Source organism: Blennius ocellaris (assembly GCF_963422515.1).
Source record: "Blennius ocellaris genome assembly, chromosome: 9".
Lineage (NCBI taxonomy): Eukaryota > Metazoa > Chordata > Actinopteri > Blenniiformes > Blenniidae > Blennius > Blennius ocellaris.
The window spans coordinates 8,870,246-8,885,811 of record NC_137658.1 but is presented as its reverse complement, the minus strand read 5'-3'; the positions used below and the strand labels follow the sequence as shown (position 1 = coordinate 8,885,811).

Below are 15,566 nucleotides of genomic sequence, written 5' to 3'. Positions count from 1 at the left end.
TGTGGGTATTAATGTTGTAAGGGTGAACATATTGACTGATTTGAAGATGGAATGCTGTATTGTCACTGTTACAAAAACAATTACATTCAGTTTGGCAGTCTCCTATATGTATATATACCGCATGACTCAGTGGGAATAATTTTACTGCTCATACAGTTTGAGCTGTGTCGTTTAGGAGGAGATAAATAAGTCTATATTCCAAGACCTTTTCATATAATCTGTTTTGGAATGCATTGTATCATTTGGATGTTAAAATGCACCAATATATCTACGCATGTTCAATGAATGAACCAATTGTATTGTATATTTTTTTCTGTTAAATTAATTGGAACTGTTGCGATTATTTAGAGTATAACACATTTATATAAATCGCCCTGTTATTTCTCAACAAATACTCATGGTGTCAGTGTGCACCAGAAGACGGAGCTCACGTTCTGCTACCCTTCTCTGTCTATGAAATCAAGCCATGAGTCTGCTTTTGTCCTGCAGTTGGCAATTTACGCTCCTGATATGAAAACTGCGCTCGATGGTTTTGTTCAGTGATTTGTAACAATTTTTTGAGGGTATTTAGCCTCATCATTGCTTTTTCTCTAACCCGAACGCCGTCATTTTTGCTGCGACAATGACTTACAGCACGTTTGCTCTGCATTGCGGCCTGGCTTTTGTTTTTATCGCCATTCGTCCCGTCAATGGAGATCTGAGTTACACAATCCAAGAGGAGCTGAAACGTGGAGTCGTAATCGGAAACATCGCTAAAGATTTGGGAATTGAGTTAGGAAAACTATCGACACGCAAGGCTCGTATAGATACCGAGGACAACAGTGTTAAGTATTGCTCTTTAAACCTTAATACCGGAGACCTCGTTGTACAACAACGGATCGACAGAGAGGGGCTTTGTGCCAAAAAAGCATCGTGTGTTGTGAAGCAAGAGATTGTCTTGGAAAATCCAATAGAGCTGCATCGTATTAATATTCGAGTTCAGGATATTAACGACAACTATCCACAATTTAAAGAAGAATCATTAAATTTTGACATTCGGGAATCAGCAGACAAAGGTGCGCGGTTCCTCCTGGACGAGGCGCACGATGGCGACATTGGAGAAAACGCTATTCAGGGCTATTCACTCGAGCAAAACGATCACTTCAAACTAAATGTGAAGACGAAAGCAGGTGGATGGAAATATGCCGAGTTGGTCTTAGACAAAGAATTAGACAGAGAAAATAAAAAAGAAATCACGCTTTTGCTTTCTGCATTTGATGGTGGCTCCCCACAGAGATCAGGCTCTGTGGTTATACGTGTAACTGTAATGGATGCTAACGACAATGAACCAGTGTTTAGTCAGTCTGTGTATGAGGCTAAGCTACCTGAAAACTCGCCTCTTGCTGCCATTGTTTTATCAGTGACTGCCACCGATGCAGATGAGGGGATGAATAGTGAGGTCACTTATGGTTTGAACCATGTTTCAGACGAAATCCAAGTTTTTTCCCTGAATCCCAAAACAGGAGAGGTTACAGTTTCTGGATCTATTGATTACGAAAAAGAGTCGTCTTACGAAATGCAAATCAGCGCCAAAGATGGATTAGGTTTGGCCTCATATGCGACTTTAATAATTGAAATTGTGGATATGAACGATAATGCTCCAGTTGTTAACTTAAAATCCATATTCAATTCCATACCGGAAAACATCCCACCTGGTACAGAGGTTGGCATCATTAATGTGCAGGACAGAGACTCTGATAGTAATGGACAGGTCCGCTGCTCCCTCCAACAGGGTGTCCCTTTTAAGTTAGTCCCTTCTATTAAAAACTATTATTCTCTGGTGAGCACAGGGCAACTGGACCGTGAAGTGGTTTCTGATTACAACATTACAATCACTGCCACTGACGAGGGTTCTCCACCTCTGTCCTCTTTTAAAACTGTTCAGTTATCTGTAGCTGACATCAACGACAACCCACCTGTGTTTGAGGAAGAGTCGTACAGCGCATCTGTTAGTGAAAATAACAAACCTGGCTCCACTTTATGTTCCGTTGCTGCTCGAGATCCTGACTGGAGACAAAACGGTACCGTGATTTATTCTCTGTTACCTGGAGAGGTGAACGGTGCCCCGGTGTCCTCGTATCTGTCTGTGAACGGAGACACGGGGGTGATCCACGCTGTGAGGTCGTTTGATTATGAACAGTTGAGGAGTTTCAAAGTGCAGGTGATGGCCAGAGACAACGGTTCTCCTCCACTGAGCAGCAACGTGACAGTCAGTGTGTTCATATCAGATGTGAATGACAACGCTCCTCAGATCTTGTACCCCGCCCCGGAGGGCAACTCCTTCATGACCGAGCTGGTCCCCAAAGCTGCACACGGAGGTTCTCTGGTGTCCAAAGTGATCGCAGTGGACGCGGACTCCGGACAGAACGCGTGGCTGTCCTATCAGATAGTGAAATCCACTGATCCGGGACTTTTCACTATCGGTGTCCACAGCGGAGAGATCAGGACACAACGGGACATTTCTGAATCTGACAGCATGAAACAGAACCTGATAGTGTCAGTGAAAGACAACGGACAGCCCTCTCTGTCTGCCACCTGCTCCATGTATTTACTTATTTCTGATAACTTGGCTGAGGTTCCTGAGCTGAAGGACATTTCTTATGATGAGAAGAACACCAAGCTGACTTCATACCTGATCATTGCGCTGGTGTCTGTGTCCACCTTTTTTCTGACTTTCATTATCATCATCCTGGGAGTGAGGTTTTGTCGCAGGAGAAAGCCCAGACTGTTGTTTGATGGAGCAGTGGCCATCCCCAGCGCTTATCTCCCTCCAAATTACGCAGATGTTGACGGCACAGGAACTTTACCCAGCACTTACAATTATGACGCCTACCTGACAACAGGATCTCGAACCAGTGACTTTAAGTTTGTGAGCTCTTACAATGACAACACGCTGCCTGCTGACCAGACTCTAAGGAAAAGTCCATCTGACTTTGCTGATGCTTTTGGAGATTTGGATTCATCTGAAGAGGTATGACCTGTTTTCGCTCTCAAATTGCTTTTTTATTTCTTTTTTTAATCATGATGTGCTTTTATTTTGCTGGTTGTTCTGCTTGTATTTAACTTCGATGATTTGATAAGTTTCATTTAATTTGAGCTACGTGGACATTTATGCAATCGATAGAACAATTCAATCGATATTAATTTTCTTATTTTCTGGATTTAAAGTGGCACTTTTTTTCAATTTGACTTGTCATGTGACTCATAGTCAGGGCCGACTTATATATGATACCTATGAGAGGACTGTTGTGTTTTTTTGGTTTTTTTTTTCAGCGGGTATATCACATAATCCTCCATTTATAACTGGTATTAGGATGAGCACGTCCTGTTTTGTCCGAGACACACGGCGTATTCATCTCCTTTAACTGTGATGATCTAGTTTGAATCCAACTTCAGTCAGCCACTAGATTACCCACCAATCACCTTTTAGTATATGCATGACCAATGTCCGTTGGTGATCTATGCTTGGGTTTGTCCGCTGCACCCGCGCGAGCACGGTTCCAGGCGCCAGCTGGTCTTGAATGTTGAAGTATCTCTCCATGGTCCTGAAACTCTTAAAGACGTTTCATATTCTTACTCACTGTTATTGCTATTTCTCGAAATGGTAGTCATTGATTGTATTGGTCGAGTTGAAGTTCACAATGTTTAACCAGCCTATATACAATGTTTTGTATTTTAGGGAAGTCCAACAGTATAAACACATTATGTATTTAAATTCAAAACGAAGACTTAAATTGAGCAATGGTCACCTCCAGTGGCAACCTCCTTCCAAACCACACAGATGTTTGTGACATAGACATTTTAAGCAGCACTTACAATCATAACGCCAACTTCACAACATAGTACTGTTAGTTATGACAGCAAGCAATCTGCTGACTAGACTCTGAGGTTTAAAAGTCCATAACACTACAGTGATGATTGTGAACAATCAGATGACTAATTTGTGGTTCTCAAATACCCACTAATCCTCACTTTTGCTTTAGACGAGAGCTTTAAACCAGCTGTGAGATAATATCAGCTGGTCTTGACAGTGCACCTGTTAGCTGCACAAATCCTGTGTTATTAATCAAAGTCTTTCGTGCTTCTTTTATATGAGCACATTTTACTGACTTCCTGCACAGATACACTCACACATTATGCAATGATGTCTTTCATAGCTACAATCATAGTAATTGTTTACTGATTTAATAATTAGTTACATAACATGTTGAATCGGAGTCAAAATAGACTCATCAATCTAGCTTTAATAGAAAAAAAACACACAAAAAACTATAGGCAGCAAATTCTTGAGAGTTCATGGACGGAATTATGTCTGTTAATCTACTCGACTGTGTTTGCATTATAATCAAATGAGTACTGGAAAAAAAAATATTCAAGTTGATACGTAACGAGCGAAGTTTTCAGTATACTTGAGTTTACCATGCTATTTCACGTAAATACTCTTGGTGTCACTGTACACCCGCAAAGGAAATGATGTCTCGCTTCATATCCTATTTTCAACCATTACAGGTCTTGTTCATGGCTCGTTGAGTCTATCGGTTGGATACATTGCACGCAGAGCCAACGCCGTGATTACACTCGATGTTAAATCGAGGGAATTTAACCACATTCTGTTGTCTTTATAATTCACTGGACGAGGATGGACGTCTGGCCATTCGTTGTGAATACAATGGGCAGACCGTTTTGCCTGATTTCCTATTGTGTCGCCTTTCTTTTCCTCGGCCTGCATTTCGCTGTCGGGGATGTGAGCTACTCTGTCGCAGAGGAGATCAAACGCGGTTCCGTGATCGGGAACATCGCTAAGGATCTTGGACTTGAGATTCCCACACTATCCTCACGCAAAGCTCGCATTGACACTGACCGGAATGACAAAAGGTATTGCGACATCAATCTGAGCAACGGGGATTTGATAGTGACTGATCGGATCGACAGGGAAAGTCTTTGTGGAAAAAAGGCAACATGCGTTTTAAAAGAGGAGCTTGTTTTGGAAAACCCATTGGAGCTCCACCGCATCAGTATCCATGTGCAGGACATTAATGACAATAGCCCAGAGTTTAGTGAGGACTTGATTCTGTTTGAAATAAGGGAGTCAGCCATGAAAGGAGCAAAATTTCTGCTCACTGAGGCCCGTGATGCAGATATCGGTTCGAATGCTGTGCAGGATTACAGCCTACAAAATAACGAGCATTTCACCATTAATGTAAATACTGATTCTGGTGGACGGAAACACTCAGAATTAGTTTTGACAAAAGAGCTGGACCGAGAAACAGATAAAGAATTGAAATTAGTGCTGACAGCTCTAGATGGCGGCTCTCCTCGGAGATCAGGAACAGCCGTCATACGTGTCACAGTGCTGGATGCCAATGATAACTCACCTGTGTTTAGTCAGGACGTTTATAAAGCCAGTTTGCCTGAAAACTCTCCCGTGGATACTGTCGTGGTCACAGTGACGGCGAGTGATGTAGACACAGGGCCCAATGGTGAAATTACATATACTTTTGATCATATATCAGACGACCGCTTGTCTTTATTCGCAATTGATCATAAGAAGGGGGAGCTCAGAGTTGTTGGCCCGATTGATTATGAGACAGACATTTTAATTGAACTACGCATACGAGCAAAAGATGGCCCAGGTCTTACCTCTTACTGCTCAATAATTATAGATATAACTGACGTCAATGACAACGCACCTACTATCACTTTGAAATCACTGTCCAACCCCATACAAGAAAACATCCCACCTGGTAAAGAGGTGGGCATCATTAATGTGCAGGACAGAGACTCTGACAGAAATGGACAAGTCCGTTGCTCCCTCCAACAAGGTGTCCCTTTTAAGTTAGTCCCTTCTATTAAAAACTATTATTCTCTGCTGAGCACAGGACAACTGGACCGTGAAGTGGTGTCTGATTACAACATTACAATCACTGCCACTGACGAGGGCTCTCCACCTCTGTCCTCCTCTAAAACTGTTCATTTATCCGTAGCTGACATCAACGACAACCCACCTGTGTTTGAGGAAGAGTCGTATAGCGCATCTGTGAGTGAAAATAACAAGCCTGGCTCCACTTTATGTTCCGTTGCTGCTCGAGACCCTGACTGGAGACAAAACGGAACCGTGATTTATTCTGTGTTAGCTGGAGAGGTGAACGGTGCCCCGGTGTCCTCGTATCTGTCTGTGAACGGAGACACGGGGGTGATCCACGCTGTGAGGTCGTTTGATTATGAACAGTTGAGGAGTTTCAAAGTGCAGGTGATGGCCAGAGACAACGGTTCTCCTCCACTGAGCAGCAACGTGACAGTCAGTGTGTTCATATCAGATGTGAATGACAACGCTCCTCAGATATTGTACCCCGCCCCGGAGGGCAACTCCTTCATGACCGAGCTGGTCCCCAAAGCTGCACACGGAGGTTCTCTGGTGTCCAAAGTGATCGCAGTGGACGCGGACTCCGGACAGAACGCGTGGCTGTCCTATCAGATAGTGAAATCCACTGATCCGGGACTTTTCAATATCGGTGTCCACAGCGGAGAGATCAGGACACAACGGGACATTTCTGAATCTGACAGCATGAAACAGAACCTGATAGTGTCAGTGAAAGACAACGGACAGCCCTCTCTGTCTGCCACCTGCTCCATGTATTTACTTATTTCTGATAACTTGGCTGAGGTTCCTGAGTTGAAGGACATTTCTTATGATGAGAAGAACTACAAGCTGACTTCATACCTGATCATTGCGCTGGTGTCTGTGTCCACCTTTTTTCTGACTTTCATTATCATCATCCTGGGAGTGAGATTTTGTCGCAGGAGAAAGCCCAGACTGTTGTTTGATGGAGCAGTGGCCATCCCCAGCGCTTATCTCCCTCCAAATTACGCAGATGTTGACGGCACAGGAACTTTACGCAGCACTTACAATTATGACGCCTACCTGACGACAGGATCTCGAACCAGTGACTTCAAGTTTGTGAACTCTTACAATGACAACACGCTGCCTGCTGACCAGACTCTGAGGAAAAGTCCATCAGACTTTGCTGACGTTTTTGGAGACGGTGACAGTTCTCCTGAGGTAGGAAACATCGCACACTTAAACCAGTTTATGTTTTGTCATACATATATTGATGTGATCTTCCTGACACGAATTTGGACTTTCCTTGTGGTATTTATTTCTTAATGTATCCATATACTTACCCTTTTGCATTCAGCTTTTTTTCTTTTCTAGAACAGCTTCATATGATATTTCACAACTGCCAAATAATCATATTGTATTTGTAGCTTTATCTTTTCTTACAAGTTATAAATAGTTTCACAAGCCATTTATATTTTCGTCAAGAAAGTAAACCAGATTGGACTTTCCACTGACTGTATTTAATCATTCAACCTGCATTTTGTAATAAAGGTTGCAAAATGTAACGCGTTTTGGCAACATGTGTAACATGTTATTAGACAATGCGTTCAAGAATTGTACTACATATTACGGGAGATTATTACAAAATGCAGCGTTATCGCATAACGAGTTGACATTTTTTTCCCTAATTACAATTTACACTATTATTACATAATGCGGAGCTACACGACTTTACCTAATTGTTTGAATTTTTTCATACTCCTTCATGTTTCAGAGTACATGAAGCTTCACTTTTATTGTGGTGATACATTTGTGTATCGTATTAATAAACCGTGTAATTCCTGCATATTACATACTTTGACATTCCACGAATTTCGGTATGTTGCACAGGTACCAAGTCATTTCAGCAGTCGGATATTTTTTGTCAACAATCTACTTGGGAAGAATCTAGCAATTGCTATTGTTTATTGAAGCTTCATAATGAAGTTGTAATTCATGGGAAAGGCTTTGCAATAGCAGCGCTGTCCATGGTACTGATTGATGACTCGCTAGAATAGTCACACGTAGAGTAATTTCAGTGAGAACATTAAAAAAAGGAAAGAAAAGCGGAAGAAAAACAACTGAAATATGGATCTTCTGGATATTAGCTACGATTGTGATCAATTGCTTTGAATTACAAGTTGTTGTTTTTTTTATTTGTAGTATGTGGAATACACTCCGAGTGTCGCTGCTCACTCACAGATGTGTTGACGGTCGTTTCTCCACCCACAGCCACAACATTCATTTTGTTTAAACCACAGCAGCCATTGTTGCACGGGTAGCATATGACTACAAGGATTTTAGAGCCTAACTGTGGTGTTTTTATACACAATTTTTGTTTTTTTGCGTGTCCATATCGCTCTCAATTACAAATATGGATCTTACAGGACGATCTTGGATCAGTGATTTATGTTGCTTCGTTGTCTTTTTCCACCTCACCACGGCTGACATAAGCTATACCGTCCCGGAGGAGCTGAGACCAGGATCAATTGTTGGAAATATTGCGAAGGATCTTGGCTTTCAAGTAGGAACATTATTAGCCCGCGATGGCCGTATTGATGCTGAAGAAAGACACTATTTGGACATTGATCTTAAAACGGAGAATTTGATCGTGAAAGAAAGGATTGACAGAGAGGAGCTGTGCGGGGAGATGGTTTCTTGCATGCTTAAATTTGAATTAGTCTTGGAAAACCCTTTGGAGCTGCACCGCATTTCTGTGCTCATTCAGGATGTAAACGACAATTCACCCATTTTTCCGAAGGATATATTTGAATTTGAAATCCGAGAATCAGCCGTTCGAGGAGCTCGATATCGTCTCAATGAAGCTCACGACGCGGACAGTGGAAAGAACACAGTGAAACAATACAATTTACAAAATAATGAGCACTTTGTTCTTTCCGTACAAGGTGGAACAGACGGATCGCAGAATATCGAGTTGGTTTTAGACAAAGAGTTAGACCGTGAAAAACAGCAAGAATTAAATCTAGTGTTGACTGCGGTTGATGGTGGAAATCCACAGAAATCAGGTACTGCTATTATACATGTGAGTGTCCTGGATGCCAATGATAACGCACCTGTTTTTGATCAGGCTGTATATAAAGCGAGTCTACCAGAAAATTATCCAATGGGTTCAGTGGTATTAACTGTAAGCGCCACTGATGCAGACGAGGGAGTCAATGGGGAGGTGATTTATGAGTTTAGTCGCATTTCAGAAAAAGCTAAGAAGATTTTCGAACTGAACAGTAAAACTGGCGAAATAAAGGTAATTGGAGGGCTCGATTTTGAAAGTAATTCAAAATTTGAAATGCGTGTCGATGCAAAAGATAGCTACGGCCTTTCATCAGATTCCAAAGTGATGATTGATATCACAGATGTTAATGACAATGTACCAGCGATGTACATGAAATCATTAAAGAGTCCAATACCTGAGAACATCCCACCTGGCACTGAGGTGGGAATCATTAATGTGCAGGACAGAGACTCTGATAGTAATGGACAGGTCCGCTGCTCCCTCCAACACGGTGTCCCTTTTAAGTTAGTCCCTTCTATTAAAAACTATTATTCTCTGGTGAGCACAGGACAACTGGACCGTGAAGTGGTTTCTGATTACAACATTACAATCACTGCCACTGACGAGGGCTCTCCACCTCTGTCCTCTTCTAAAACTGTACATTTATCTGTAGCTGACATTAACGACAACCCACCTGTGTTTGAGGAAGAGTCGTACAGCGCATATCTGAGTGAAAATAACAAACCTGGCTCTACTTTATGTTCCGTTGCTGCTCGAGACCCCGACTGGAGACAAAACGGTACCGTGATTTATTCTCTGTTGGCTGGAGAGGTGAACGGTGCCCCGGTGTCCTCGTATCTGTCTGTGAACGGAGACACGGGGGTGATCCACGCTGTGAGGTCGTTTGATTATGAACAGTTGAGGAGTTTCAAAGTGCAGGTGATGGCCAGAGACAACGGTTCTCCTCCACTGAGCAGCAACGTGACAGTCGGTGTGTTCATATCAGATGTGAATGACAACGCTCCTCAGATCTTGTACCCCGCCCCGGAGGGCAACTCCTTCATGACCGAGCTGGTCCCCAAAGCTGCACACGGAGGTTCTCTGGTGTCCAAAGTGATCGCAGTGGACGCGGACTCCGGACAGAACGCGTGGCTGTCCTATCAGATAGTGAAATCCACTGATCCGGGACTTTTCACTATCGGTGTCCACAGTGGAGAGATCAGGACACAGCGGGACATTTCTGAATCTGACAGCATGAAACAGAACCTGATAGTGTCAGTGAAAGACAACGGACAGCCCTCTCTGTCTGCCACCTGCTCAATGTATTTACTTATTTCTGATAACTTGGCTGAAGTTCCTGAGCTGAAGGACATTTCTTATGATGAGAAGAACTCCAAGCTGACTTCGTACCTGAACATTGCGCTGGTGTCTGTGTCCACCTTTTTTCTGACTTTCATTATCATCATCCTGGGAGTGAGGTTTTGTCGCAGGAGAAAGCCCAGACTGTTGTTTGATGGAGCAGTGGCCATCCCCAGCGCTTATCTTCCTCCAAATTACGCAGATGTTGACGGGACAGGAACTTTACGCAGCACTTACAACTATGACGCCTACCTGACAACAGGATCTCGAACCAGTGACTTTAAGTTTGTGAGCTCTTACAATGACAACACGCTGCCTGCTGACCAGACTCTGAGGAAAAGTCCATCAGACTTTGCTGACGTTTTTGGAGACGGTGACAGTTCTCCTGAGGTAGGAAATGTCGCACACTTAAACCAGTTTATGTTTTGTCATACATATATTAATGTGATCTTCCTGACACGAGTGTGGACATTCATTTTGGTAGTTGTTTATTAATGTATCCATATACTTTCCCTTTTGCATTCAGCTTTTTTCTTTTCTAGCACAGCTTCATATGATATTTCACAACTGACAAATAATCACATAGTATTTGTAGCTTTATCTTCTATTACAAGTTCGAAATAGTTTCACAAACCATTTATTTTTTCGTAGAGAAAGTAAACCAGATTGGACGTGCCACTGACTGTACTTAATACTTCAACCTGCATTTTGTAATAAAGGTTGCAAAATGTAACACGTTTTGGCAACATGTGTAAAATGTTATTAGACAATGCGTTCAAGAATTGTATTACACATTACGAGAGATTATTACAAAATGCAGCGCTATCACAAAACGAGTTGAAAATGTTTTCCGTAATTACAATTTACACTATTATTATATAATGCGGAGCTACACGACTTTACCTAATTGTTTGAATTTTGCCAAAATACTTCATGTTTTAGATTACATGAAGCTTCACTTTTATTGTGGTAAAACATTTTTCATATCGTATTAATAAACCGTGTCATTCCAGCATATTACATACTTTGACATTCCACAAATTTCGGTATATTGCACAGGTACCAAGTCATTTCAGCAGTCGGGTAGTTTTTGTCAACAATCTACTTGGGAAGAATCTAGCAATTGCTATTGTTTATTGAAGCTTTATAATGAAGTTGTAATTCATGGGAAAGGCTTTGCAATAACAGCGCTGTCCATGGTACTGATTGATGACTCGCTAGAATAGTTACATGTCGAGTAATTTCAGTGAGAACATTAAAAAAAGGAAAGAAAAGCGGGAAAAAACACAACTGAAATATGGATCTTCTGGATATTAGCTACGATTGTGATCAATTGCTTTGAATTACAAGTTGTTGTTTTTGTATTTGTAGTATGTGGAATACACTCCGAGTGTCGCTGCTCACTCACAGATGTGTAGACAGTCGTTTCTCCACCCACAGCCACGACATTCATTTTGTTTAAACCACAGCAGCCATTGTTGCACGGGTAGCATATGCCTACAAGGATTTTAGAGCCTAATTGTGGTGTTTTTAAACACAACAATTTTTTTGCGTGTCCATATCGCTCTCAATTACAAATATGGATCTTACAGGACGACCTTGGATCATTGGTTTATGTTGCTTCGTTGTCTTTTTCCACCTCACCACGGCGGACGTAAGCTATACCGTCCCGGAGGAGATGAGACCAGGATCAATTGTTGGAAATATTGCGAAGGATCTTGGCTTTCAAGAAGGAACATTATTGGCCCGTGATGCCCGTATTGATGCTGAAGAAAGACACTACTTGGATATTGATCTTAAAACGGAGAATTTGATCATAAAAGAAAGGATAGACAGAGAGGAGCTGTGCGGGGAGATGATTTCTTGCATGCTTAAATGTGAATTAGTCTTGGAAAACCCTTTGGAGCTGCACCGCATTTCTGTGCTCATTCAGGACGTAAACGACAATTCACCCATTTTTCCGAAGGATATATTTGAATTTGAAATCCAAGAATCAGCCGACAGAGGAGCTCGATATCGTCTCAATGAAGCTCACGACGCGGACAGTGGAAAGAACACAGTGAAACAATACAATTTACAAAAGAATGAGCACTTTATTCTTTCCGTACAAGGTGGAACAGACGGATCGCAGAATATCGAGTTGGTTTTAGACAAAGAGTTAGACCGTGAAGAACAGCAAGAATTAAATCTAGTGTTGACTGCAGTTGATGGTGGAAATCCACAGAGATCAGGTACTGCTATTATACATGTGAGTGTGCTGGATGCCAATGATAATGCACCTGTTTTTGATCAGGCTGTATATAAAGCGAGTCTACCAGAAAATTATCCAATGGGTTCAGTAGTATTAACTGTAAGCGCCACTGATGCAGACGAGGGAGTCAATGGGGAGGTGATTTATGAGTTTAGTCGCATTTCAGAAAAAGCGAAGAAGATTTTCGAACTGAACATTAAAACTGGTGAGATAAAAGTAATTGGAGGGCTCGATTTTGAAAGTAATTTAAAGTTTGAAATGCGTGTCGATGCAAAAGATAGCTATGGACTTTCATCAGATTCCAAAGTGATCATTGATATCACAGATGTTAATGACAATGTACCAGCGATATACATGAAATCATTGAAGAGTCCCATACCTGAGAACATCCCACCTGGTACTGAGGTGGGAATCATTAATGTGCAGGACAGAGACTCCGAGAGTAATGGACAGGTCCGCTGCTCCCTCCAACACGGTGTCCCATTTAAGTTAGTCCCTTCTATTAAAAACTATTATTCTCTGGTGAGCACAGGACAACTGGACCGTGAAGTGGTGTCTGATTACAACATAACAATCACTGCCACTGACGAGGGCTCTCCACCTCTGTCCTCCTGTAAAACTGTTCAGTTTTCTGTAGCTGACATCAACGACAACCCACCTGTGTTTGAGGAAGAGTCGTACAGCGCTGCTGTGAGTGAAAATAACAAACCCGGCTCTACTTTATGTTCCGTTGCTGCTCGAGACCCTGACTGGAGACAAAACGGAACCGTGATTTATTCTCTGTTAGCTGGAGAGGTGAACGGTGCCCCGGTGTCCTCGTATCTGTCAGTGAACGGAGACACGGGGGTGATCCACGCTGTGAGGTCGTTTGATTACGAACAGTTGAGGAGTTTCAAAGTGCAGGTGATGGCCAGAGACAACGGTTCTCCTCCACTGAGCAGCAACGTGACAGTCAGTGTGTTCATATCAGATATGAATGACAACGCTCCTCAGATCTTGTACCCCGCCCCGGAGGGCAACTCATTCATGACCGAGCTGGTCCCCAAAGCTGCACACGGAGGTTCTCTGGTGTCCAAAGTGATCGCAGTGGACGCGGACTCTGGACAGAATGCGTGGCTGTCCTATCAGATAGTGAAATCTACTGATCCGGGACTTTTCACTATCGGTGTCCACAGTGGAGAGATCAGGACACAGCGTGACATTTCTGAATCTGACAGCATGAAACAGAACCTGATAGTGTCAGTGAAAGACAACGGACAGCCCTCTCTGTCTGCCACCTGCTCCATGTATTTACTTATTTCTGATAACTTGGCTGAAGTTCCTGAGCTGAAGGACATTTCTTATGATGAGAAGAACTCCAAGCTGACTTCATACCTGATCATTGCGCTGGTGTCTGTGTCCACCTTTTTTCTGACTTTCATTATCATCATCCTGGGAGTGAGGTTTTGTCGAAGGAAAAAGCCCAGACTGTTGTTTGATGGAGCAGTGGCCATCCCCGGCGCTTATCTTCCTCCAAATTACGCAGATGTTGACGGCACAGGAACTTTACGCAGCGCGTATAATTATGACGCCTACTTGACGACAGGATCTCGAACCAGTGACTTCAAGTTTGTGAGCTCTTACAATGACAACACGCTGCCTGCTGACCAGACTCTGAGGAAAAGTCCATCTGACTTTGCTGATGTTTTTGGAGACGGTGACAGTTCTCCTGAGGTAGGAAACAGCGCACAGTCAAAACAATTTATGGTTGGTCATACATATATTAATTGGATTTTCCTGACATGAATTTGCACAATCATTGTGGTATTTGTTTATTATTGCTATCCATTTGCTTACCCTTTCACATACAGCTTTTTTCTACCACAGCTTCATATGATATTTCACAACTGCCCCAACTGCCAAATAATTGCGTTGAATTTGTATCATTATCATTTATTGTGTTATTGTTCAGTGTTCCAACATCATCGGGTGTTTCATGATGTCATCCTTTAAATGGAAATGGTCTTGTGGCTAACCTAACAATGTTCTGTAAGTAAAAACTAATGTGGTTGACAGTATTGAGACGTTGCTCTCTGTTGCGGTTATTTTCTCTGTCCATGGTGCTTAAAGTTGGTTTTTGATTACTATATTTAGTGTCGTCCTTATAGCTGTAATTTGTTCTGCTCATAGTGTTTTCTGTTACACTGATAACTGGTTAATCTTTGAACTTTTACAACACACTTCCCGTTTACTACCCATTATTGAGCGTATTACCTTTTCAAAGATTCATTTTCTAAGTCAGTAAAGCTTATTTAGACAAGGTGTTTTACTGATAAGAAAACGTAAAATGCCATACATAAAAATAGGAGCACAAAAACAACAGAATAATTTAATAAAATGCAGAAGTAAAGGCTTTGGAGACTTTTGAGTGAGAAATGCAGAGGGACAGAGGTAAGTCATTCCATAGCCTGAGGGCTTTAACTTGAAAGGACGAGTCCCCTCGGGTTTTTGGGTTTTCGGGGCCTTCAGGAGAGTTTCGCCTGAAGGTCGGATGATGCACCTGAGGATTGTTGTTATTGAAGTAAGTGAAGACAGAATTGCATTAGTCAATATGAGATCATGAAAACATGAATAAGCATTATAATGTCCAATTTTACCCACATATTCCTCACTTTAGAAATATTTCGCAAGTTATCTTTTTTTTTTTTTTGTCAGCTTTTCGGAGTAACCCTCCAAAGAAATGACCTGATCAAACACAACCCATCGGTTTCTGAGGCTGGTTTTAAATGATGAACCCAGAGCACCAATGTGATTTTTGATCAGGGGAAACTTTTTTTTTTTTTTTTTAATCACGAGCAATTTTCAGTTTCATTTATGTCGGCATGTAACTGAAGGTTTGAAGGAAGTCAGTTTTTTAATACAAGTCATGGATTCCAAAATCATAGATAAGAAATCAAACTGTCATTGAAGGAGCAATAAAGCTGCATATCCTCATCATAAAGCAGTGGGACACATTTTTAAAACAAATAACGAGATGACCAAGAGGCAGC

General features: G+C 42.0%; 3 protein-coding genes across 3 annotated transcripts; all 3 read left to right on the top strand.

Moving 5' to 3' along the window:
- Window positions 1-622: 622 nt before the first annotated feature.
- Window positions 623-3,016, top strand: LOC308134264 (protocadherin gamma-A4-like; the record flags this gene model as incomplete). Its single annotated transcript, XM_080501929.1, has 1 exon — window positions 623-3,016. One exon carries the CDS (start codon window positions 623-625, stop codon window positions 3,014-3,016), a length of 2,394 nt encoding a protein of 797 aa, XP_080358055.1.
- Window positions 3,017-4,708: 1,692 nt separating this feature from the next.
- On the top strand, window positions 4,709-10,843 carry LOC308134679 (uncharacterized protein; the record flags this gene model as incomplete). Its single annotated transcript, XM_080502452.1, has 3 exons — window positions 4,709-7,125; window positions 8,321-10,685; window positions 10,829-10,843. The coding sequence occupies 3 exons, from the start codon at window positions 4,709-4,711 to the stop codon at window positions 10,841-10,843; spliced, it is 4,797 nt and encodes a 1,598-aa protein (XP_080358578.1).
- A 1,022-nt stretch (window positions 10,844-11,865) lies between these two features.
- Window positions 11,866-15,060, top strand: LOC308134678 (protocadherin gamma-A12-like; the record flags this gene model as incomplete). Its single annotated transcript, XM_080502451.1, has 2 exons — window positions 11,866-14,250; window positions 15,046-15,060. 2 exons carry the CDS (start codon window positions 11,866-11,868, stop codon window positions 15,058-15,060), a joined length of 2,400 nt encoding a protein of 799 aa, XP_080358577.1.
- Between the last annotated feature and the right edge of the window lie 506 nt (window positions 15,061-15,566).